Source organism: Taudactylus pleione, unplaced genomic scaffold (assembly GCF_031769625.1).
Source record: "Taudactylus pleione unplaced genomic scaffold, aTauple2 ptg000095l, whole genome shotgun sequence".
Taxonomy (NCBI): Eukaryota; Metazoa; Chordata; class Amphibia; order Anura; family Myobatrachidae; genus Taudactylus; species Taudactylus pleione.
Genome location: NW_028284497.1, coordinates 9,354,984 through 9,381,772, shown reverse-complemented (window position 1 = coordinate 9,381,772; position 26,789 = coordinate 9,354,984). Strand labels below are relative to the sequence as shown.

General features: G+C 44.1%; 1 protein-coding gene across 1 annotated transcript in view; it reads right to left on the bottom strand.

Moving 5' to 3' along the window:
- Nucleotides 1-26,789, bottom strand: part of LOC148526575 (T cell receptor alpha chain MC.7.G5-like) — a 447,371-nt gene that overhangs the window by 411,385 nt on the left and 9,197 nt on the right. Inside the window, exon 2 of the mRNA XM_088470224.1 lies at nucleotides 26,388-26,679. Within this exon, the coding sequence (XP_088326350.1) occupies nucleotides 26,388-26,679 (292 nt within the window). The remainder of the gene's footprint in view (nucleotides 1-26,387; nucleotides 26,680-26,789) is intronic.

The window sequence follows — 26,789 nt, the reverse complement described above, 5'->3', positions numbered from 1 at the left end:
AACCATCTAGGAACCTCCTCCTTGATACGTCATCTACAGCACTTCCATCCGTGTTTGCAAAATTCTGAAACTTTGGCTAAAAAAGTATCAACAGGCAGTCCAGCATCAGCTAGCTCCCTTCTCTCTGCTAGATCCAAGCACCTGGCATCTTCACCAACAATACCATTATCAACAATATCCACAATCATGATCAGAACTAGTCCTGCAACAAATGTGATAAGGCTAACTCAGTCCTCCCCTATCCTGGATTCCTTGAAAGAATCCTTCAGCACTATACCTACTGCTGCTGCTGCTGGGAGTGGCTCTTCATCCCAGAAGAGGACCAGGAAGACTACTAGTAGTAGTTAAAAAAACAATTGACTGTTAAACAATCCTTTTCAAGGGGGAGCAAGTATGACATAAGTCATCCAGTTGCACAGTGGATCACTGACACAATAACTTCTATTCTGGTATTAGATGTGCATCTGATATCCACCATTTGTGCCTTGAGTTTTAGACAGTTAATTGAGGTCATGTGTCCTCACTACCAAATCCCATCTAGGTTCCACATCACTAGAAAAAGCAATTCTCAGACCACCAAAACTTAATTAGTGTCTTCCAAAATGCCATTGTACCCACTGTCCACTTAACCACAGTTATGTGGACAAGTGGAACAGGGCAAACGCAAGATTACATGACTGTAACAGCCCACTGGGTGTGTGCATTGCCTTCAGCGGCACCAACAGCAGCATCAGCATCTAAGAAATAGCAGCTCATTCAAAGGTAGGCTACTCTGTGTATCACCAGTTTCACTAAGAGGCATACCGCTGACAACCTCTTAGAAAAACTCAGGGTAGTCATTGCAAAATGGCTTACCCCCTTTGGATCCTCCTTGGGATTTGTGATTTCTGACAACGCCACCAATATTGTGAGCGCATTATAGCAGGGTGAATTTCAATACATCCCATGTTTTGCTCACACAGTCAACTTGGTGGTGTAAAATGTAAAAAGAGACAGGGCTGTGCAGGAGATGCTCTCAGTGGCTCACAAAATTTCTGGACATTTTTTCCATTCAGCAGGGCATGTAGAAGATTGCAGCACCTGCAAGAAATGTTGAATTTGCCCTGTCACCAGCTAAACCCTTTATATGCTTCAGCGGATGGCAGAACAGCAAAAAGCCATCCAAAGCTACACAACTAACTATGATATAGAAAGAGGAGGGGAAATGTACCTTACTCAAGCTCAGTGGAAGATATTTTCCGTGTTGTGCAAAGTGCTGAAACCCTTTGAAGTAGTCACCTGTGAAGTGAGTTCCGACTCTGCCTGCTTGAGTCAGGTAATTACCCTAATTAGACTGTTGGAAAAGCAGCTTGAGAAACTGAAGGAGGAGCTGAAATTAAGAAATTCCTCTAAGCATGTCGGACTTGTAGATCGAGTTCTTTATTCGCTTCACCAGGATCCAATAGTTGTCAGGATCTTACAATCAGATCAATACATTTTGGCGACCATGCTGGATCCTAGGTTTAAGTCATATGTTGTGTCTTTTTTCCCAGCAGACACAGATCTGAAGAAATGCTAAGAGCTGTTGGTAAGGAAATTGTCAGATCAAGTGGCACGTGATGCAACGATGGCTCCTCCTTCAGTTTCTCCAGCAAGTGCGGCTGCCAAGAAAAAACGAAATTCTCCAAAAAAAGACCCACTGGTGATGCAGATGAGTCAACACAACCAAGTTTTGACATTTGGTCAGGTCTAAAGGAATTGCCTCCAATTAATGAGACCTCTACCATGACCCCATCTAATATGGTCATTCAAAGAATAAATGAGGACTATTTTATTTATAGCATCCAAATAGTCATGTCAGACAGTCTCTTTCACTACTGGCAGGAAAAAAGGCAATTTGGAGGCCCTTGCACAAACTGATTTTGCTTTAATTGAGTTGTTCACCCTCCAGTGTGTACTCATAAAGACTTTTCAGCACAGACGGGAACCTTGTCAGCGATTGGTGTAAGAGGCTACTTTCTTAAATGTGGAAAAGATGATGTTCATCAAAATGAACTACACATTTCACGAGGAAGAGCTTTACTGCCAATTACATCCAAAAATTACAGAGGCACTTGAGGCTGTAATAGTGGATTCCAGTGGGGACTAATTAATATTGTGTGAAGATGATGAACACACTGATGATGTGAAAAATCGGATGATGATGGCGACAACATCTTGCCTCTGTAAAGCCAGTTTGTGCATGGAGAGATCATTGCCAGCAATGTCAGCTGTCCGTTGGTAGATTTTTTTGTGGGGGCCCAAACCAATCGCTTCAGCCACAATTGGCAGTCCCTGTTGCTGAAGTGACTGGTTTGTTAAACTGTGCATGTCCTGTTTACAATATACAACATAAGGGTGGGTGGAAGGGCCCAAGGACAATTCCAACTTGCACCTCTTTTCTTTGCATTATGTGCTGTTTGGGACATTGCTGCCTGGCATTTTTAATTTTATAGTTTATTAAACTGCCATTCTGTCTTCCACTGCAGTGCCACTCTGTGCTATGTTGTAAGCTGAACTGCCACATGTTAGTGCCGCCGACTATTGTCGTTTAGCTTATTCAGGCAGCTAGCTCGATGCAACCTTTTGTCTTAAACTGGATGAAATCAATATTGTGAGTTGTGAGGTGGTCAAAATTGACTGGAAATGACTGGAAATAAATGTTATTGATGTTAATAATACCGTAGGAACAAAAACAGGCCCAAATTAAGGGATTTCAGCTGTTTTTATAATGTTTTAGAAAAATACAGATCCAAAACAAAAATCAAAACAGGCAAGGGTGGTTTTGTAAAACCTAATACAGATCCAAAACCTTGAAGATACAGATCCAAAACCAAAACACGGGGGTCGGCGCACATCCCTAGTTTTAAGTGGCTGCTGACCCATGCACTCTGGGGCGCCGAGAGGGGGAGGAAACAGGTACTAATTACCGGGCCTGGGCTTGCTGGAGGGGCCCGGCGGGGGCCTGCGTCCGACGCTGCCCCCTCCCTCTTACATCAAAGCAGCCCAGCACACGCTGCTGTGTGCTGGGCTGCACTTGCACTGAGAGACTGCTCGCAGCTGCTAAGTAGCAGCCACAGCAGTCTCCAATGACTGTGGGGAGAGCAATCACACTGATTGCGCCCCCCACTGGCTATGTGCTGGGCTGAGGGGCTCACTTCACCCCCCTTCCCTGCATTGCTGCTGAAAAAAAATCTCCCCTACCACAATTAGGCCACGTCCCCTTCTCCCCCAGGCACCCCTGCATGCACTAATGTTTGCTTTATCCTTTTGTGATAACTCACCTGGTGCATCCTCATCCAGACGTGGACGTGGCCTATTGAGTGGTTCTGTTGACTTTTTCTGTTGTAGAGCTGGAGCCAAAAAAAATGTTGTTCGATTATTCTATGTTTTGATAATGTGCAGCCATCATTTGTAAAAAAGCATACATTTGTGGTGAACTGCCATCAAACATTAAGTTGTGATGCACTTCCAACAATAAATAGCACTGTCTAATGTTGGTGGCATGTACTGTACCTAGTAAACATTTGCATTACTTTTAAAGTGTCCAGTGTTATTGCACAATCATCTTGTTGTGACTATTTCATGGTACTGTTTATTACGTTCAATCATTCATTGTTTGCTTTGAGCACAAGTGTGAGTTATAAGCATGGCTTCTGCTACTGTGGTACAACATATCCTAGCATGCCCTTAAAGTTTACACATTTCTCACTGGTCTAACAAAGCATGCTGAGATGTGTTGTTCTCCAGCAGCAGATTACTGTGCTCCCTTGGGCTACCAAAAATATCACGCAGAATGACTATGTTACACACAGATGTATGTTACTCAACTTTAGGGGTACTCACCAGAACGTTCCTAGGTTGCAGGACGATCTGTGTCATGGATGTGAATCCCCGTTAGGACCTCTGGTGGAATCACTTGTTTGAGGTCCTCCTCAAATGCAGTATAATGAGTGGAAATCCTGCGGCCAGCCCCTGTCCTGTGGGCTTTCTTAATTCCGTCAGACATCTTGAGCTTGAGCACCCTCTTAATATCATCAAAGTGCTTTTTATCGCATTCTTCACATCACGCTTACAGACACTCACAGCATTGACAGCTTCAGTTATAGAAAGCAACTTAGCCTTTTTCCTGGCCAGGGGAGTGCGGTGAGCCTGCTCACCAAGTAGCCGGTGGAATACAGGCACCATGGCTCTCACCACAGTGCAGTTTTCTTCTCAAGAAAAGCGCAATTTACGCTCACTATGCAATTTCCCCAGTAAAATAGTTGGTGACTCTACTTCCTCCTCACCCTCCTCCTCCTCCACCGGTGCCTCCTGCTTCTCTATCTCTGCCTCAGTAGTATCTCCCTCCGCCTCCTCACTCACAGCCTGCCTGACGAAAAGCTACTCCTCCTCCATCCTCTGCTGAACCACTGGTCTCCTCTTACTAGCCATTCAACCAAACAAAATTACAGCCTCCTCACCTTCCAAAATGCCTTACACCCATTAAAAAGGGTGGGGTTTATATAGGGTGTGTGAAGCATAACGTAGTGGCCTTTTGGGTGCCAATGGGTGACTATCTTTCATGCTCCAGCACTGCCACCAAGTAACTAGCATTCCGGTTGGTCTAAAAACCAGAACTTTACTTGCGGATTTTATCGTGAGAAGTCCAATGCGAAGTGCGTTATTTACTAAACAATAGCACCTTATTACATTTGCAATTTTCTGCGAAAAAGCTCTTTTAAAAAACTTTTATATTTTTAAATATATCATCTGTAATGTATAATATATTGGTTCAAAATTGATCTGCACCATGGTATCACCACATTGTGTCTCCCACTATATCGTTATGGAGTAAGAAAATTACAGGACTGCAGAGCGAGCAACCACCATAGGACAACGGTGTGATTTCTGTCCAACTCTCGTTTATCACCTATCAAGAGTGAATTGATATATTTATATTTACAGGTCAGCCCAAGGGTGTTTTAAGGAGGATAGGGCCTATGTGCAGTCTCCGTCTAGAGCCCTCCCCTCTCTACCCGACCACCTACAGCGCACTGAGCGCAGCAGTACACTCTGGGCACTAGTCTGTGCCAGAGTCTGCTGCCCATGCGCATGTCACAGGAGAAATCGCGTGACAGCCATTTTCCCAGAGATTTCTCTACTGCACTTGTGCAAAATGCCGGTAAGATGGCCACAGCAGTTATTTTCCAGGCTATTTGTACAGTGCTGCTAACGCTGATGCGGGACTCCGGAAAGGTAAGTATTGGGTGCAGGGTGCGCAGTGTGGGCCCGCACACCCTGCACCCATTATTGATATGCTCCTGGGTCATCTGTATATAATTATGGTACACACTATTGTGACACCTTTTTCCCCCACATATTCCGGGATACCCCCTCACATCCCCCCCACCACACGCACGCACACACACACACTTGCCAAATGTTTATGCTTTCTCAATGCTATTATAGGTCATTAAAAAAAACACTTTTTGTTGCACTTGACGAACACCTCGAGCAAATGTTAGTGATTTAAATCTGGACCAATCTTGAGACACGCACCTATGTATTAAAATGCATTTTTTCATGTGTTTATCTTTTGCTGGGTACAGTCGGGTTGCAAATGCATTTAATTAACTACATGATTCACCAGTTAAATGTAGTTTATATTTTCTTTTGTAGTTGTTTTATTAATTGGATTTCATAACCAATACTTAAAGTTTCCACCTGTACATAGTGGTCATATATCCAATTGCATTATTTGGTCCAAATTGGATTGGCCCAAGAGGAATAGCAGCTGTAGTAGCAAGGGCAGCAATGTAGCTCTGGTGTGGGGAGCACATTTTAAGGCCACTTTGGAATGCCTGATATAGAGGTAAGAAGCTGGATCACAGGACATACTAGACTAGATTGTCTGTAGATTGTGCAAAATGATCTTGATGTGCAATAGGCAGTTCCACCACTAACTCCATGCTTGCCACCTCTCCAGAAATGTCCAGATGAGTCACAAATATAGGGGGGAGTCTCCCAGCCTCCCAACAGAGTTGGCAGGTCTTCCACTCCCACGCATGTCCCAACTGAAGTGAGCAACCCAGAAGGTGGATGATACAATTTGCATCAAATCACATAATCATAGACCCTCCCCCACTGCAAAATGCCACAAATCAAGGCTTGGAACAGTGGAGGGTGGAGCCGCAGTGTTGTGTAGCCCACCCCCTCTGTAAATGTCATGAATTGTGTCTTTGAACAGCAATGACAATGAAAAGATTGCAGCAGTAAGCCCCCACACCCATTGAACAGCGTTGCCCCCTCAAGGACACTCCCAGTGGGTGTAGGAAAGATATCGGCTTGGTTTGTACTACCACTGGATCTTCCATTTGAAAAGTGACCTTTGATTGTTACCATCATTCACTTCCATTGTGCATACCTCCCAACTGTCCCGCATTCAGCGGGACAGTCCCATTTTTTGGGACTGTCCCACCTGCGGGCTGCAGTGTCCTGCGTTGGGGGGGAAATTGGGGGGAGCACGCACTGCTGCTCTGCATAGCAGAGCAGCAGGTGATTAGAGAGAGAATATTCACAGTGCGGGGAGGAATCCCGTGGGCAGCCCAGTATCTCAGAGATGCTGAGTACACCCATTAGTGATGTAAAAGGGGGCGTGCCACTAGGTCATGCCCTTTACAGACAGGCCACACACCTTTTTCAGGGAGCGCGCACCTTCGACGCGCTGAAGTCCCGACCTCGGAGACTCAAATGTTGGGAGGTATGATTTGTGGAACATATGCATGGACTAATTGGAGGTCCGCAACTTAAGGGGACGAATCACCGGTATACCATCAATTGGGGCCGTCACATGCTGACTTGACTTCTGCCCGTGAAATTATTGGGACATCCAGCTGCCACTGCACACACAGCGTTATTATCAGCATGAGATGGTGCACTCTGCGACAGGTCCGGAGACCTGTGTACATAAGAGCAGACTCTGGTGTCCATTTTTAGTTGAATGTGATGAGGTTCCCATGCGGACGCTAAATTTGCACTTATATATACAGAATTGTACTTTTCAAAGCTGACTATCGATAGTACAGGTCTGGACTCTAAGGATTTCTTATTATAGTTCATTAGATCCCAGTGGACTGCTGCTAATAATCATGCTGCTATTACTAGATTATTAATGTGGGTGTATTGTAGTATTTTTATTGTTATATTATTGTTACTTTTATTCAAAATACATATATAAACACTATATGATATTAAAAATGTCATCTTGATCTTTGTACTGGTTCTACCATATCCCTATTATACTTTTATATTTTCATATCTGTCAGATATATATTATCAATTAGCGCAAAACCCATCTCTGTTTCTAGTATCTAGTGACCATATTTTGGCCACAGTATTTCAGCTCACACAAGCTCATAATTGTTTTGCTGCTTTTTTAGATGTAGTGATATACATTATTAATTATTCATTAGCGCCTGCTTAGTGGTTTTTTGGGCATACAGGAATTCCTGCCACACCACAAGAAGAAATATATTCATTTATCATTTGATTATTAATGCCTTTTTTGGTCAAAACAGCAATTTTACAACACTGCTGAATTTTCACATATCAAATGAAAGTGCTGCCTTGGGGCATATTGTACATTTCCTGATATATTAACTTCATTCTTTTTTAATTTCTGCTCAGGGTCCATTATGCCAGTGGTAATTGTCTGCCGTGGATAGTCCTGCCTCCTTCTCACTGATGTCAGGATAGGTGTTAGGGCTGTGGCAGCAGATCCACAGTCTTTTAATGTTGTTAAACCCATTCAAAGGATGGATGGCTTTACATCTAGCCATCCATCTTCATCTAAGTTAGGTAGGTGCCACTAGTTTGGCGAGGCCCTGGCACCTGAGGCCCTGCCCCCATTGTTCTGACATTTGGACAGAATGCTGGAAGGCCTGATAGCAATGTTTCAGGTGTTAACCTGCATAGTCAAATGCAGGGGAGGTTTCCGTCTGCCTGGAGACCCCCCTCCCCAGCACACACCATGACCACAATAGAAATAGTAATATAATACAATGTTACTAGTGCTGCATGTTCTTCTCAGTATCACAAATGAAATGATTAGCACCACCTGTGGATCTTTTAAAATGTGGCAGCCAGTAATAAATATACCTGTGCACCAATTAGGAGATGTGGAAAACATGCACTGTTAGGGCTGCACTGCTATAGACCATCAATAGGGTTAATTATTAATACTGTATAATAATACACTGTCCAGTATATAAGGAGACCAATATGTACATATATGTCCAGGGCAGTGCTAGGTTCTTCTGTTGCTACCCCAGACTCCCGGACTTGTTCCAAAGCTCTGGAATGGTGCCCACATCTGAAAAAAAACATTCTGCTCAGACAGGATGGACCTACTGCCGCATGTAATGACTTACTGTGATTGCTGGTCCTGTATATGCTGGAATTATGCAACACAATATACTTTGTATGATGCATATTAAAGCTGGATAAATGCTAATTATTATACCCTCTTCATGGACTGGCCACACTCACTCTAAAATCAAGCATTTGAAACCCCCGCTAGAAATCCTGCGTTTGCCACTGACCTGGTACCTAGAATCCAACGAATTGTCTGACCTATGGCTTGCCTGGCACTGCCCCCGGGTAACTGTTTAGCACAATTAAGGGGTAATCTTAATTTAGTTGGTGGGGTAAATTGTACTGCTGTTATAACTGCATGCTCCGATGTTGCTATGCATTTACTGACTCCATTTGTTAGATGGGGTTGTGGTGTTTTATATGAGGACAGCATGGAGAGGACAGCATACAGCAAAGAAGTGCACCCATTTGGGTGACAGATTGTCCTTCTATAGACCATCTGGTGGTGGCAGTGCTAAAATTACCATCATTGCCCATTCAGCTTACGCCATTGCTAAAATATCTACAGTATGTACCCAGAACTGAGGAAGAATATTTGCAACTGGGTTTGACAGAAGGTTTCTACATTCTAGTTTAAGGGCATGTATTGTCTGCTACTCAAGAAGAATAATCATGGAGGTGACTTCGGGGCATAAGGCCGCCTCTTTCAATTTCCTTGTTTCTCTGCGTCCATCTTTGAATCAGGCCCTATGTTAACAAGTGGATTATTAAAATATTTGGATTATCATTTTGTCCAAGTTATGATAATCTGTGGATCATCAATACCTCTGCTTTTTATTATTAGCATTACTGGTTTGTTAATTTTTGGAGTGATGTACAGTATGTGGACAATGACATGCATTTCCGTGCAGACAGAATACTGCCTTCTCCTCATTCCCTGACACTTCAGATGTAAAAGGGAATTCAATTAGCTGCGGTAATGTACCATGGCTAATAGATCCCCCAGGGACTATTCACTTAGCCCTGAAGCAGCTCTTATCATTTTATTTTTTTTCAGGAGCTCAACAGGCTCCAAAAAAATCCCAGATAATGACCCTGTCATCGAGAAGCCAGCGGCGAAAACATATAGTTCCGTGTACTTATCACGGATCCTATGTGTATTCGCCCGAAAACAGGTAATTGTTTTGGGAGGTTAAAAAGGATTTTAATTGAATTGCCCGAAGATAAAATAAATGTGGTAAGTCCCATTTCATCTGCCTGAAAAATTGTCAGGGCTAATTGAATTCCTCTAGTAGTCTTATTAATTTTTCACAGTATTCACATTATTTTGTATTTTTCACATTGTTTATTTACATGCATATGTTCATAAGACATCTGCAAATACTTCATACTACCTATCTCATGATCTGTGATTGACAGCGATCTCTCATCATAAGCTGGGACTTGTGCTTATTTTGCATTCCAGGTTATGACATATCTCATCACAAAACCAGGCTTCAACAGTGTAATTCCCCATTTCTAAAAATGTTCTATGCAAGCATATGTTATCAGGCAGCCATGGCTACAGATATGATGAAGCGGGATGCTTGGATCACAACAAGTAACAAGCCCACAGCCTAATATGTCTTTGAACGTTATTGACATGCTCCAGAGATGGCGTTCCGTTACCATTCAATCTGGAATTATTTATTAGTCCTCAGGTGATGGCTACTTTTGTCTGATAGATGGATGGCATTTTGGTTGGTGTCTCCAGTCACTTATAGAATGTGTTTGTTCATTCACTTAATGAATGAAAGGTGTATACTATACACTGATATGCCCGTATATAAACATTTAAGCATTATAATGGAATTTTAAATGTGTGCATTAAATTAAGGCTATTTTTTTGCATTTTCAGTTAGAGATGTACTGATTTTGTCTGTATTCGAGCGCATAAAAGTGTATAATACATTTATAAAAGAACATCCAGTGTATGGATAAAATGGATTCACAACTTATCTTGGGTATATTATCTTCCATGTGGATCTGTATATATCAAAAAGGAATAAAACATACAGCATACTGTTTTTCAAAGGCACTGCATTAAAAATTATATTTCAAACTGTGGAACAATAAGGAACAATTAAAATTCCCAGGTAAAGTAATCATAAAACAGAAGGTTTATATAAAAAAACATAATTTATTTTACCAGTGATAAAAAAATAGTAAGTAAGACATGTTCAAATTTGACAATTAAATCTATCCATGGAGGCAAACCAGGTACAGTGTTGGTCCCAACGAGTTTCGTCTTCAGGAAGAAGACTCTGATGAAGTTGCATTGACACAACAAAACGTGGCAGCCTGGTCTCAGTTTTACTCTACCAATTTATCTTTAGATAACCTCAGAACTGATCTGGATATAACTTTCCAGAATTTACAGGTATTTCCTTCCCCTGGTTGGTGCTTTTCAATAGAAAATAATTCTCAGATTTGTTTTGAATGTTCATTGAGCTTGTGTAGCACTAAATAACTAACTAACTATGGGGCTGGGAGCAATATTAGGTGAATCCGGGCAGCTGTAAAGTGCGGCCACTGCCACGGTGACTCACACCGGCGAGATCATCGCGGCTAATAGGACCCCTATGTGAGAGTTTTACAATTCTGACACTATGGGTGACACATCCACTGTTTTGCCCACACAATAAACTTGGTGGTTCAAATTTGACAGTGGTGTGCAGGAGATACTGCCTTTGGTCAGACAAATTTTGGACATTTTCAGCATTCAGCAAATGGATGTAAAAGATTGCAGTGGCTGCAAGAACAGTTTAATTTGCAATGCCACCAACTGAAGCAAGAGGTAGTGACCATATAACCATAACCCCTTATATGCATCAGAGAATGGAGGAACAGCAACATGTCATGCAAACTTACACAACAAGTCATAACATAGGGAAAGGAGGGAGAATGTACCTAAGTCCAGCACATTGGAGATTCTCTTAATAAAGGTATGAAAAGAGCAGCTAATGAAACTGAAGGAGGATATGAAGTCCAAGTATGTTGAGCTTGTAAATCAAGATCTCGCAATTGCATTATTACATATTGGCAACCATGCTTGATCCTAGGTTTAAGTCACAATTTCTTTGTGGACTGCTTTTCCTTTCATTATGGGCTGTATTTATGGGGGTATATTAGTGATGGTCCTTTTTTGCATAGACAAACATTTTTATTGGTTACCAGCTAAAGTTCCCGGGTTTAACCTTTAAGTTATGAAGTTTTATTATGTGATGTCATCCAAATCCATCCAGTGGAAGGCCCAGAACAGACTCCCTTGGTCAAATTTCTGCCCAGCACACTCTGCTGTAAGGTCCATTAGGCATCCCAGACACATTGCCATTCCTCTGTGAAGTTTTCATCCAAATGGCTCCCCGGGTAAAAGTTTTGCCCAGCTTACATGAACGGGAGGTTAACTGGGTCCTCAACCTACTGGTATGTCTTCCAGGAAACAATGTCACCTCACTGTAAAGTTTTCATCCAAATCCATCTAGTGGAAGGCCCAGAACAGGCTCCCTGCGTCAAAGTTCTGCCCAGCATACACCAACAGAAGGTCCGACCAGAACCCCAACCCCCTATTATGTCTTCTGGGATCCAATGTTACCACTCTGAAGGTTTCCATCCAAATTATGTGATGTCATCCAAATCCATACAATGGAAGGCCCAGAACAGGCTCCCACTGTCAAAGTTCTGCCCAGCGCACTCCGATGTAACGTCCAACCAGGACTACAACCACTCCATTAGGCATCCCAGACCAATTGCCAAAACACTCTGTGAAGTTATCATCCAAATCCATCCAGGGGAAGGCACAGATATGGCTCCCCTGGTCAAAGTTCTGCCCTGCATCCCGAATCAAATTTCTGCTCAGTGTACACCAACAGAAGGTCTGACTGGAACCTCAACCCTCTAATATGCCTTTTGGGATCCAATCTTACCACTCTCTGAAGTTTTCATCCAAATCCATCCAGTGAAAAGCCCAGGCCAGGATCTAACTGGACCACTTCGCATTGGTTTCATTCCAATCAGTGCAGCAGTGTCTGAATGCATAACCAAAGAGACAGACAGATAAACAAACAGACAATGAATATTATATATTAAATTGCTCTAACACATAGCTAATTTGCAACACATTTTAACCAGAAATAATGTGGTGCCTCACAAAATAAAAAAAAATTAACAGAATTATGGAGCATATTTAGTATTATTTGTGTGTATGCAGAAGAGTATACAAGGCAACGTATCAAATTAAATTTTTTTAATCAATCAATCTACTATTCTTTTTACCTGCCTTCCACTACATACATACTACACCTCAATTTCCCGTGTACTGCCCTCTGAGCTAGTTCCCCTCATACTCAGAGTTTCTGGTGCACCTCATAAATGTACTACAGAGGTATGTTATGCAATTAGGTACGAGGGTGGGCCTTTTCTCTCATTAGTTGCTGCAAAACAGCTCTTTATCAATCATTTACCTTCCTTCCACTACATAGTCATACATACTCCACATTCAATTCTCTGTACTGCCCTTGAGCCTCTGATCTAGTTCTTGAGTAATGACATTTTTTTTTTTCTATGGGGTCATATAGTTTATTAAACTGCCATCTTGTCTGTCACTGCTGTGCCACAATGTTTCATAAATGTGCTATATTCTTTTAAACTGTTGTATGTTTGTGCAACTGCTCTGTTTGTTAGTTTAGCAAGCTAGCCTTTGGCTAATAAGGGTTAAAACAATATTATGAGCTGTAAAGTGGTAAAAATTTACTGGAAATGACTGGCAATTAATGCTATTGAGGTTAATAATTCTTTAGGAACAAAAGCAGGCCCAAATAACATGATTTTAGCTGATTTTATCAATTTTGTAAAAAAAAAAAATCCAGATGCAAAACCTGTTATGGTTGTCTTTGCAAAACCAAAACACGACAATGGATTAGAACCACAACAAAAACATGGGGTTCCGAGCACATCTTTAATAGGAACTGCATGTGCATATTCCGGTAACCACACAAATCTGTGAATTAGCAGCACCCACATTTTGTGAGTGACAGCAAACTCACACTATGAGAGTGCTGAATCTGCAGTTACTCAAATGGTGTGATGGTATATCATATTTGTATTGTGCAAGGAACATATTAATTAAGGCTTTAACATTAATGATCTTGGAATTTCAGTAGTTTTCTGAAATTTCAGGTTATGTGCAAGAAGCTTTAATAGGACATGTTAAACCATACTTTTTTTGTGTTATTGCTATGTGTGACTTACAGGTCTTGGTGGTTATGTACTTTAAAATTCTATATTCCCCTGATACAAATGTGTCTGCTAATTTGTGTGTAGTGATCTGCTGCTTTCTGTCACTGTGCTTGAAAACCACACCAGTAAGTGGCTGAGTCTGTGACTTCCAGCTTTGTGATAGACAAGTGGCTGAGTTTCTTCTCCTTTTCTAATTGAAATGTATATCTATCATCTGTGGTATTTTTGTTCCCCCACAGAATAATTAATAGCACAAGGCTCTTTCCCGGACTTTGCTTGAACCACTGCAGGCTGTTAAAATTACTGTCAGTGTATTCACAGCTCATAACAAACCTATCTCCTTCTTCAGCATTGTGTGAGAGAGGGAACTGTTTTACATCTTCTTTACATCTCCCATCTGTAGAGTGAAATAAATAAGATCAGTCTTTTCTAGTATTATGCCATAAAATAAATCAGACTCTTAGGAGTTGATTGAATTGCTGTGATGCCCACGATGTGTTGCAAAGAAGTGGAAACCTCTTCAATAGCCCATCAAATTGCCCACATTGTGTTCCAATTTTGCCCCAAAATTGCAGATCTTTGTTCACAGCCCTGTAGGGTTGCGTATAAAAACACAATGTCGGGATTACTCTAAGTACGGCATATGTGCATATGTACTTGTGGGCATTGCCAGGATAGCCAGCTTTATCAGCAACTTTGATGACCCCATAAAAGGTAACTCAATTTGCTGTGCATAATACAAATCTCGCTATAAGAAGCAAATGAAAATTAGGAATTTACTGGCCACAAAGTGCCTTCACTCCACTGTTGTCGTGGCACTGCCCGCCCATTGCCTAATTTGAACCCCTCACCCCCCTCCCTTTAATATCATGTCTTTATTTTTCCTTGGTAACACAGTTACGTAGCGGGACTTACTGTACCCAGTTGTAATATTTTAATCATGTGCATCATTAACAACCAAATTATAGCATAACTATGATGAGTATTTAAATACAGTAACTTACAATGGACAATAATAATGAAGATGATTGTCAGTTGTCTTTGCATAGTTGCCCAGTCCCTACAGCAGAGGCTGGTGAGATGAAGTCACAGTGCAGTCCTTGTTTAGAGCATAGAACCTAGTGTGAGCTGTAATGCAATGAGAAACCATTAAACTCCACCCATTAAACCATTTGGATCATACCTAACATGTCACACTTCCTTTGCACTTCAGTAAATGCTGCATATATTTCTCCCCTGTCACTCACTGACTTATATAACTTAAAAGCTATTTTGTATTCAAATTGCTTCATGAAAGTAATAATAAGATGCTTGACTCATCAATGTAAAAGAGTTTCTACTTATATACTTAAGTGGGAGCATACATATATATATATATATAGTATTTATTTATAATCTCACGCTCCACATAAAATAAATGGTAAGTCTCACTGCTTAGATGTACAGTAATATATGAAAAGACTCCAGGTGATACTGCACAGTAGCACCATTTTATAATAAACCATACAGTGATGATCCACTTAGTGATGAGGTGCTCTGGAGTAGTGCTCCAAGATTCACCAACGTATTATGCTGTACGCCCTTAGATGCTTGGTCTGGCAGCAATGTAGCACTAAAAACCATTTTAAACAAGTAACTTTTGTGAAACAGCCATTAAACACTTTACTGTGCATTGCCATACAAATACAAACCTACAGCACCACCTGGTGTTATATGTAGGGGTGAGCGGGTTCGGATTTCTGAAATCCGAACCCCCCCGAGCCCCCCCGATCCGAGTCCGATCCGAGTCAGGCTCGACTTTTCCCGCCTGACTCGGATCTGACATCGAGGCAAAACGTCATCATCCCGCCTTCCGAGTCTCGCGGGTTTTGGATCCTATATAAGGTACCCGCGTCGGCGCCATTTTCTCACTCGGCTGTGGACAGTGAAGAGGGAGGGTGGGAGTTAGTGCTGTGTAGTGTAGTGTAGTGTAGTGCTGCTGTTGTCCACTACTTCAAAGTCCATAGGGGCTGGCTGTGTTGTGCTGTGCTGCTGTTGTTAATAGGGGCTGTGTCCACTACTTCAAAGTCCATAGGGGCTGGCTGGACTGTGTTGTGCAGTCAGTTCCAAAGTCCTGTGCAGTGTCCCAGTCCTAAAGGGGTGCTGTAGTGTTGTCCAGGGGGTGCTCTGTCCATCAGGGGTGCTCCCCCCAAGTGCTAAAAAAATAATATATTTTCTGTGTTTGTGAATTGTGTGCGCAGTAGCCGCACGTGCATCAACAAAGTAGTGCCAAGCGTGCGCCTGTGTCATAAGTAAAGGGCCGGCTGGCTTGACCGTTAAGGGTGCTGTAACCCCCGAAAGTACACTCCAGTCCAAACCAAAAAAAAAATTATTTTCTGTGGTTGTGAATTGTGTGCGCAGTAGCCGCACGTGCATCAACAAAGTAGTGCCAAGCGTGCGCCTGTGTCATAAGTAAAGGGCCGGCTGGCTTGACCGTTAAGGGTGCTGTAACCCCCGAAAGTACACTCCAGTCCAAACCTAAAAAAAAATTATTTTCTGTGTTTGTGAATTGTGTGCTCAGTAGCCGCACGTGCATCAACAAAGTAGTGCCAAGCGTGCGCCTGTGTCATAAGTAAAGGGCCGGCTGGCTTGACCGTTAAAGGGTGCTGTAACCCCCGAAAGTACACTCCAGTCCAAACCAAAAAAAAATTATTTTCTGTGTTTGTGAATTGTGTGCGCAGTAGCCGCACGTGCATCAACAAAGTAGTGCCAAGCGTGCGCCTGTGTCATAAGTAAAGGGCCGGCTGGCTTGACCGTTAAGGGTGCTGTAACCCCCGAAAGTACACTCCAGTCCAAACCTAAAAAAAAATTATTTTCTGTGTTTGTGAATTGTGTGCGCAGTAGCCGCACGTGCATCAACAAAGTAGTGCCAAGAGTGCCCCTGTGTCATAAGTAAAGGGCCGGCTGGCTTGACCGTTAAAGGGTGCTGTAACCCCCGAAAGTACACTCCAGTCCAAACCAAAAAAAAATTATTTTCTGTGTTTGTGAATTGTGTGCGCAGTAGCCGCACGTGCATCAACAAAGTAGTGCCAAGCGTGCGCCTGTGTCATAAGTAAAGGGCCGGCTGGCTTGACCGTTAAAGGGTGCTGTAACCCCTGAAAGTACACTCCAGTCCAAACCAAAAAAAAATTATTTTCTGTGTTTGTGAATTGTGTGCGCAGTAGCCGCACGTGCATCAACAAAGTAGTGCCAAGCGTGCGCCTGTGTCATAAGTAAAGGGCCGGCTGGCTTGACCGTTAAGGGTGCTGTAACCCCCGAAAGTACACTCCAGTCCAAACCTAAAAAAAAATTATTTTCTGTGTTTGTGAATTGTGTGCGCAGTAGCCGCACGTGCATCAACAAAGTAGTGCCAAGCGTGCGCCTGTGTCATAAGTAAAGGGCCGGCTGGCTTGACCGTTAAAGGGTGCTGTAACCCCCGAAAGTACACTCCAGTCCAAACCAAAAAAAAATTATTTTCTGTGGTTGTGAATTGTGTGCGCAGTAGCCGCACGTGCATCAACAAAGTAGTGCCAAGCGTGCGCCTGTGTCATAAGTAAAGGGCCGGCTGGCTTGACCGTTAAGGGTGCTGTAACCCCCGAAAGTACACTCCAGTCCAAACCTAAAAAAAAATTATTTTCTGTGTTTGTGAATTGTGTGCGCAGTAGCCGCACGTGCATCAACAAAGTAGTGCCAAGAGTGCGCCTGTGTCATAAGTAAAGGGCCGGCTGGCTTGACCGTTAAAGGGTGCTGTAACCCCCGAAAGTACACTCCAGTCCAAACCAAAAAAAAATTATTTTCTGTGTTTGTGAATTGTGTGCGCAGTAGCCGCACGTGCATCAACAAAGTAGTGCCAAGCGTGCGCCTGTGTCATAAGTAAAGGGCCGGCTGGCTTGACCGTTAAAGGGTGCTGTAACCCCTGAAAGTACACTCCAGTCCAAACCAAAAAAAAATTATTTTCTGTGTTTGTGAATTGTGTGCGCAGTAGCCGCACGTGCATCAACAAAGTAGTGCCAAGAGTGCGCCTGTGTCATAAGTAAAGGGCCGGCTGGCTTGACCGTTAAAGGGTGCTGTAACCCACAAAGTACACTCCAGTCCGAACCAAAAAAAAAATTATTTTCTGTGTTTAGCCGCACGTATATATCAAATCGATATAACATAAATGGAGGACCAAACTTTCTCCGATAAAAATAAAATAGAGAAAGATCAAGAACCACTTCCTCCTAGTGCTGAAGCTGCTGCCACTAGTCATGACATAGACGATAACATGCCATCAACGTCGTCTGCCAAGGCCGATGCCCAATGTCATAGTAGAGGGCACATACAATCCCAAATGGCAAAGTTCAGGAAAATGACCTTGAAAAAGACATTTAAATCAGCTGAAGAGAAACGTAAACTTGCCAATATGCCATTTACGACACGGAGTGGCAAGGAACGGCTAAGGTCGATCCCTAGTATGTTCATGACTAGTGGTTCAGCTTCACATGACGATGGAAGCACTCCTCCCACTAAAAAAATCAAAAGAGTTAAGCTGGCAAAAGCACAGCGAAGAACTGTGCTTTCTAAGAAGATATCACAAATCCCCAAAGAGAGTCCAAGTGTGGTGGTGGTTGCGATGCCTGACCTTCCCAGCACTGGACGGGAAGAGGTGGCTCTTTCCACCATTTGCACGCCCCCTGCAAGTGCTGAAAGGAGCACCCACAGTCCACTTGCTGATATGCAAATTGAAGATGTCACTGTTGAAGTACAACAGGATGAGGATACTGGTGTAGCTGGCGCTGAGGAGGAAGTTGGCGAGGAGGATTCTGATGGTGATGTGGTTTGTTTAAATCAGGCTCCGGGGGAGACAGTTGTTGTCCGTGGGATGAAAAAGCCCATCACGGTCATGCCTGGGCAGAAGACCAAACATTCCACCTCTTTGGTCTGGCAATATTTCTATCCAAATCCGGACAACAACTGTCTTGCCATATGTACCATATGTAAAGGTGAAATAAGTAGGGGTAGGGACGTCAACCACCTAGGAACATCCTCCCTTATACGGCACCTGCAGCGCGTTCATAAAAAGTTACTGTCAAGTTCAGAAACTTTGGCTCAGACCGTAAGCAGTCCAGGGACACCTAAATCCCGTTGTCCTGTTGTATCCAAGCGCCTGCAAACCACACCGTCAACTCCCTCCTCGTCAATTTCCTCCTTAGTCAGGATCGGAAGTAGTCCTGCAGGCCATATCACTGGCATGACTGACTCTCCTATCCGGGATTCCTCCGGAGGATCCTGCATTGCTACGCCTACTGCTGCCGCTGCTGCTGTTGCTGCTGCTGCTGGGAGTCGTTCATCATCCCAGAGAGGAAGTAGGAACACCACTACTTTTACTAAACAATTGACCCTCCAACAGTCCTTAGCGAGGAGGATGAAGTACGACAGCAGTCATCCTGAAGCAAAACGTATAACTGAGGCCTTGACTGCTATGTTGGTGTTAGACGTGCGTCCGGTATCCGCCATTAGTGCAGTGGGATTTAGACAATTGATGGAGGTAGTGTGTCCCCGGTTCCAAATCCCGTCTAGATTCCACTTCACTAGGCAGGCGATACCGAGACTGTACAGAAACGTCAGAAAAAGTGTCCTCAGTGTCCTGAAAAATGCCGTTGTACACAATGTCCACTTAACCACGGACATGTGGACAAGTGGAACAGGGCAGACTAAGGACTATATGACTGTGACAGCCCACTGGGTAGATGTATCACCTTACGCAGCAACAGCAGCAGCGTCACCAGTAGCAGCATCTCAGAAACGCCAGCTCGTTACAAGGCAGGCTACGCTGTGTATCACCGGTTTCAGTAAGAGGCACACCGCCGACAACCTCTTAGAGAAACTGAGGGAAATCATCGCCCAGTGGCTTACCCCACTTAGACTCTCCTGGGGATTTGTGATATCTGACAACGCCACCAATATTGTGCGGGCATTACATCTGGGCAAATTCCAGCACGTCCCATGTTTTGCTCACACAATAAACTTGGTGGTGCAGAATTTTCTGAAAAGCGACAGGGGCGTGCAGGAGACGCTTTGGGTGGCCCGAAAAATTTCTGGCCACTTTCGCCATTCAGCGACTGCGTGCCGAAGAGCGCCAGCAAACACTCTTGCTGGAGCGCCAGCAAACACTCTTGAACCTGCCCCGCCATCACCTGAAGCAAGAGGTTGTGACGCGGTGGAACTCAACCCTCTATATGCTTCAGAGGATGGAGGAGCAGCAAAAGGCCATACAAGCCTATACATCCACCTATGACATAGGCAAAGGAGGGGGTATGCACCTGACTCAAGCGCAGTGGAGAATGATTTCCGTGTTGTGCAAGGTTCTTCAGCCCTTCGAACTTGCCACACGTGAAGTCAGTTCAGACACTGCCAGCTTGAGTCAGGTCATTCCCCTCATCAGGCTTTTGCAGAAGCAGCTGGAGAAAGTGAAGGAGGAGCTAAGACGGAGCGATTCCGCTCGGCATGTGGGACTTGTGGATGAAGCCCTTCATTCGCTTTGCCAGGATTCCAGGGTGGTCAATCTGTTGAAATCAGACCACTACATTTTGGCCACCGTGCTCGATCCTAGGTTTAAAGCCTATGTGGTGTCTCTCTTTCCGGCCGACACAAGCCTGCAGAGGTGCAAAGACCTGCTGGTGAACACACTGTCAGCTGAAGCGGAACGTGACACGTCAACGGCTCCTTCTTCATTTTCTCCCGCAACTGGGGCTGCCAGGAAAAAACTTAGGTATCCTAAGCAACCCGCTGGCGGTGATGCAGGGCAGGCAGGACCAAGTTTGGACATCTGGTCCGGACTGAAGGACCTGGCAACAATTTCTGACATGTCTACTGTCACTGCATATGATACTGTCACCATTGACAGAATGGTGGAGGATTACATCGGTGACAGCATCCAAGTAGGCATGTCAGACAGTCCATACCTGTACTGGCAGGAAAAAGAGGCAATTTGGAGGCCCCTGTACAAACTGGCTCTATTTTACCTGAGTTGCCCCCCCTCCAGTGTGTACTCCGAAAGAGTGTTTAGTGCAGCCGGGAACCTTGTCAGCGAAAGGCGTAGGAGGTTGCTTCCACAGAATGTGGAGAAGATGATGTTCATCAAAATGAATTATCAGCTCTTCCAGGGAGACCAGCCTCCAGAAGGTACAGAGGGACCTGTGGTGGTGGATTCAAGTGGGGACGAGTTAATACTTTGTGAGGATGAGGATGTACACACTGAAGAGGGTGAGGAATCGGTGGATGAGGAGGATGAGGATGACATCTTGCCTCCGTAGAGCCAGTTTGTGCAGGGACACATTAATTGCCAGCTTGTTTTGTGGGGGCCCAAACGAACCAATCATTTCAGCCACAGTTGTGTGGCAGACCCTGGCGCTGAAATGATTGATTTGTTAAAGTGTGCATGTCCTGTTTATACAACATAAGGGTGGGTGGGAGGGCCCAAGGACAATTCCATCTTGCACCTCTTTTTTTCTTTGCATTATGTACAGTTTGGGGCCTAGTTTTTCTAACTGCCATCCTGCCTGCCACTGCAGTGTCACTCCTAGATGGGTCACGTGTTTGTGCCGCCCACTCGTGTCGCTTAGCATAGTCATCCAGCTACCTCGGTGCAACCTTTTGGACATAAAAACACTATTGTGAGGTGTGAGGTGTTCAGAATAGACTGGAAATGAGTGGAAATTAAGGTTATTGAGGTTAATAATAGCATAGGAGCAGAAAAACCTACAAATTCTGTGATTTTAGCTGTTTTTATGCTTTTTTTCAAAAAAATACAGATCCAAAACACAAAACCCAGAACCCAAAACACGGAAGGGTGGTTTTGGCAAAACCAATCCAGATCCAAAACACGAAGAAAGATCCAGATCCAAAACCAAAACACAAAACACGAAAAGTGGCCGATGCACACCCCTAGTTATATGTAATACAATTAGTTCTATACAGTTGTTATGAGCTGAGATTATTTAAGACATATACCAATAGTAAGTGGTAAATGTTTTTGTTAATAAAAAATAAAAGTTTAAAGGTAGGCAGCAGGGTTATTTTGTCCTGGCAACTGCATGTATAACAAACAGGGATAACTCAAAATGACAGCTGTGTTACGGTGTGTATTTCTGTAGCTTTTACCCTCAAATCTGCTCATCCCTCTCTCAAAGGCCATCATGCACTATTACAGTGGCCAGAACTTGACCAATCATAAATAGGGCTTCTATCAGAAATTGTGACGCCTGGGACTGACAAAATAGGCAGCCCCCACCCTATGTTTCTGCAACTCCAGCCCCATTGTGTCACTGCATCTCCAGCCAGCACCCCTTCTGTCTCTCCAGCCAGCACCCCTTCTGCCTCCTTAACCAGCACTGCATATGTCTCTCCAGTCAGCACCCATTTTGTCTTCCCAGAGAGCACTCGTTCTGTCACGTCAGCCAGCACCCCCTTCTGTCTTCACAGCCAGCACCCCCTTCTGTATCCTCAGACAGCAACCCATCTGTTTCTCCAGCCAGCACCCCCTTCTGTATCCTCAGACAGCAACCCATCTGTTTCTCCAGCCAGCACCCCCTTTGTCTGTCCAGACAGCTCCACATCCAGCCCCCTGCAACCCACAGACACTTACCTTCTCCTGTGTCTACTGGCTGCTCCTCTTTGGCTGCGGACAGCTCCTCTGTCAGTGGTGCGACATTCATGACTTCATGACCTCACATGCGCCGTTTCTCAATAAAGAAACTAAGAAAAAACTTTTTTAGTACCAGGCAGTCATTGGCAAGTGAATGCCTGGGCGAACCCTACAGTAATGGATAAGATAGATCCATCTATAACCGCTGCCTATGCCTCTGCTGTGATCAGTTAGAGCACAGGCTGCAATTATAGATGAATCTCTCTTTGCCACCCTGACAGCTAGCATCTAGAGGCCATGGAAGCAGTTCCGCAACTTTGCAGCTCTCCAGGTATTGGCGGTAGGAGCCAAGGGTGGGCCCCCTCTCTATTTGGGCCCGGCAATCACTACTTTGGCCTGTGGGATCTCGGACGGCCTACTGCACATGCAGCCACAGCAGACAGTGCATGTCTATTATCGGAGAGGGATCCGGAGCATAGTAAATCTCACATTATAGCAGCCCCCATAGAAACCTATGGGGGCTGATTCTAAAATCTGATACAGAACCCAGGGCCATAGCTAGGGTAGTGTGGCCGGTGCCATCGCACAGGGCATCACAGGGCAGGGGGCGCTGTATGGGCCTGTCAAATTTCTGTTTATTATCATTTTTGCTTGTAGCGTCCTCTTATTTCATCCCCAGCATCTCCTGGCCTCTCTTATCTCTTCCGTGGTCCTTCCCCATGAAGCCATGGCCCTTTTTTGGGTGCATTATGTCCCTTTGAAAAATGATGGGGTGCCAATGTTCTTTCTGGCACAGGGCACCAAAAAGTCTAGTTACGGCTCTGACAGAACCCCTGTAATACATTCAGGGGATACTTATATTTTGCGGTTACTTATTTTCAGGAGGTGTCCTGCTAAATTAGTTTAATAAATATGCCCCACTGTGACATAGTCATCTACATTATCAATGCCCTCAATGCAAAGCAGCAACTCCAGATGATGTAAAGACATAGACAACTGTGCTCGCTGCAATAGTTTATCAGTTATGTTTTAGACATGATGTATTTGTAGTTCTCTTCCATATGTCTACACTGCACTGCTGTCTGGTTATTATGCAGCACATTTTCACATAGATCTTGCTGCCTTCACCCAGCTGTGGATGAGTGACATGGCCTGGTGTTTCTATCTCTATTTGTTGACACTACAAATGGAAAGTGGCTACAGCTTGTGGCCCCTATCTTGTTCATTCATATTGGGTTCCAAGACCACTGCAGCAGCAGAATATGCATTCTGGTGGAAGCATCCTCCTCTGTATAACCCTAGGGAAAGGTTCCTGGACCGTCTTGAGATGCACTTGCCTCTAATATATTCATTCTACACGACCCATTCTGAACCCTTTCTATGAACACCAATAACTAGACTACACATGCCGTTCACATAGCAGCTCTGTTTCCCTTAAAGCTAGACATGCTTATTAATGTGCTTATTACTGTTTAACATTCAGAGTAAGAGAATTTGAGGAAACAAGGTGCAAGAATTCAGGTCAGATATCAAACTATTAAGTCTGCACACACAGCAGCCAGGATCATACAAAGGTCTGTGCTTGTGCAGGTCAGTCATATCATAGATTTAAGTAAAGTTGGTACACAGCCAAATATTGGCTTTATGAGCAAATAAGTAACAGCAACTTAAAATAATAACAGCCAATGGGCCTGATATTGAGTCACAAGCTAAACGAATGCAGGGCCATAACTAGGGGTGTGCGACATGTGCCATCACACAGGACGGAGGGCCGTGGGGAAAGCACCATTGCTGCCTCATGATTTCTGCATTTGGCTACAGTCAGGCACCCTGCAATCTGTACAGCTAACCAGAGCGTCCTCAGGAAGCTCCAAGCAGTGCTGCATTTCATGGATCCGATGGCCCCATCATCTCCGCGCACCATCATGACATCATTTGCTCAGGGGGGGCGGGGCTGGCATAGGGCGCCCAGTCACATTGTTATGCTGCTGACCTCTTGTATTGTCAATGTTCACATCGATGAAGATGCACAGCCACTAACACAGGAGTCCATGTTCAGATAGAGAAACATCACCTGCCATAGTACTAATGTAAGTTTCGATGGTGTGTCCAATGGTGAGCCTAAACAATTAAGTGGTTAATAAAAATTATGCAACTTCACGGCTATGTAATGTTTAGGGTTCTAAGGTGCACTGGCTGGCGGGTTCACTATCTTCTTCTTCTTGAGACCAGCAGCAGAGGCACACCGTGACGCCGTGAGAGGCAAGTTGGTGGGATTTCATCTTTTGGAGACACAAGGACTGAGGCAGTATTTCTTCGAAAACAAAGTTGTTTATTTGAAACATAAAATGTACAAACCCAGAGACGAAAATGATTCAGAGTCAATATTGGCAATTGAGCTGCAAATAAACATTCAAAGAAATACAGGAGAACATGACCAGTGCTTAAATAAAGGTTATACAGTTTGCACTCTCCAAACCCCAAACTGAGATGAAAATTATTGCTATTAGCTAAGTTTGTCTCAGGGATAACAGGGTTATCACGGACAGTCCCTAAAATAAGAGGCTTTTTAGGATGTAGCTCTAATAACAGTTTATCCACAAAGCAAGACCCTTTTGTGTGTGAGGATGCAGAATACAATTTGGATGGCAGGGTATAGGAGCAGATGCAGTCTCTGAGATTACAGGCTTAGCGGGAACAGTCTCTGAAATAACAGGCTTTTTAGGGTTCAGCACTGATGACAGCTTTGGCATAACTACATCCTGTGGTAAAATTTTAAAACACACAGGCACAAAGGGTTAGTCCCGGCGATTGGAAAGGCAAACTGTATTACACAATGCAGGACATACAAGATTAATCAACAACATCTGCAAAATGTCGGAATTTTACACAGTGTACATTACAATAAACATTGAAAAGGGATGTAGTTAGCAGACCGGCGGCCGGGATGCCGCTGGTCTAAATCCCAATGGTGGAAGCCCAACACTGGAATTAATATAGACATCGAAATACAGACGCCTACTGTACCTTAATCCCGACACTGGAATACAGACTGATGCCAGCCCGAACAAGGTAAGCTGGGGGCATCTTAGCTGTTAGCCAAGGGGGGGGGGAGGTGTTAGGTTTAGGTAGCATAGCGGGGTTGGCATTAGGTTTTGGGGGGTTTAGGCACCAGTGGGGGGGGTTAGGGTTAGGCAGTAAGGGGGGAGCGCTAGGTTTAGGCATAAAGGGGGGAGACTTAGGTCTGAGCCGTAACTGGACTGTTTGGTGCTCTGTGCCAGAATGAGCATCGGGATCCCAGCACCAGTATCCCGACCGTTGGCATACCTTCGGGGTGCAGGGGGAGGGTAGTGTTAGCTAGCGTGGTTAGGGTTAGGCACTAAGGGCAAGGTTAGGGTTAGGCACCGGGGTGGGACGATTAGGGTGCTGAAAGGAGGAGGTTAGGTTAGGCACTAGGGGGGGGAGGTTAGGTTTAGGCAATGGGGAGGGGGTGTTAGGTTTAGAGTGCGGGGAGAGGGAGGTTAGGTTTAGGCACTAGGGGGCGAGGGTTAGGGTTAGGCACCGGGAAGGGTGGGTTAGGGTTAGGGTAGGGGTTAGAAAACTACTCACCATTGAGTCCTATGGGTGTCAGGATTCTGGCTGTTGGGATGCCGCTGTTGGTATTCTGACTAGCGGCATCCCGACAGCTGGGATATCATACCCAACCCGTTATTTGCACCATTTTAGTCTTTCCCCCTCCATATTGACCGCGATTCCCAGTAATTATCTCCCCCATTCTGTCCACTTCATTAGGAAGTGGGCGGAATCAGGCGATCCAGCTTCTCCTCCAGTAAAAATCGGGAGCCTAGGTAAGTATGGGCTGAGAAATGATTTAAATGTAGTAATGAGGTGTTTGGGGTTTGAATATTGTAATTTAATTTGTATTGTATTTGCATTTATTCTGTACACAACAAGAAAGAAACATAGAATCCAGTTTTTTTCTGCATTACATGACCTGAAGAGCTCTTGGTGGTTATTTCCTATGATAGTCTATATTCCCCTGGCACAAATGTATCTGCTGGTTTTTGTGTAGTGATCTGCTGCTTTCTGTCACTGTGCTTGAAAACCACACCAGTAAGTGGCTGAGTCTGTGACTTCCAGCTTCGTGATAGACAAGTGGCTGAGTTTCTTCTCCTTTTCGAATTGAAATAAATATCTATCATCTGTGGTATTTTCATTCCCCCTCTGAATTCTTAATAGCACAAGACTCCTTCCAGGACTTTGCTTGAACCACTGCAGACCGTAAAAAGCACTGTCAGTGTATTCACAGCTCATAACAAACCTATTTCCTTCTACAGCATTGTGTGAGAGAGGGAACTGTTTTACATCTTCTTTGCATCTTCCATCTGTAGAGTGAAACATAATATATCACATCAGCCTTACTGTACCCAGTATTATGTCATAAACTTACATCACATTTTTAATATCAGTCCTTTATCTTTCCTTGATAACCCAG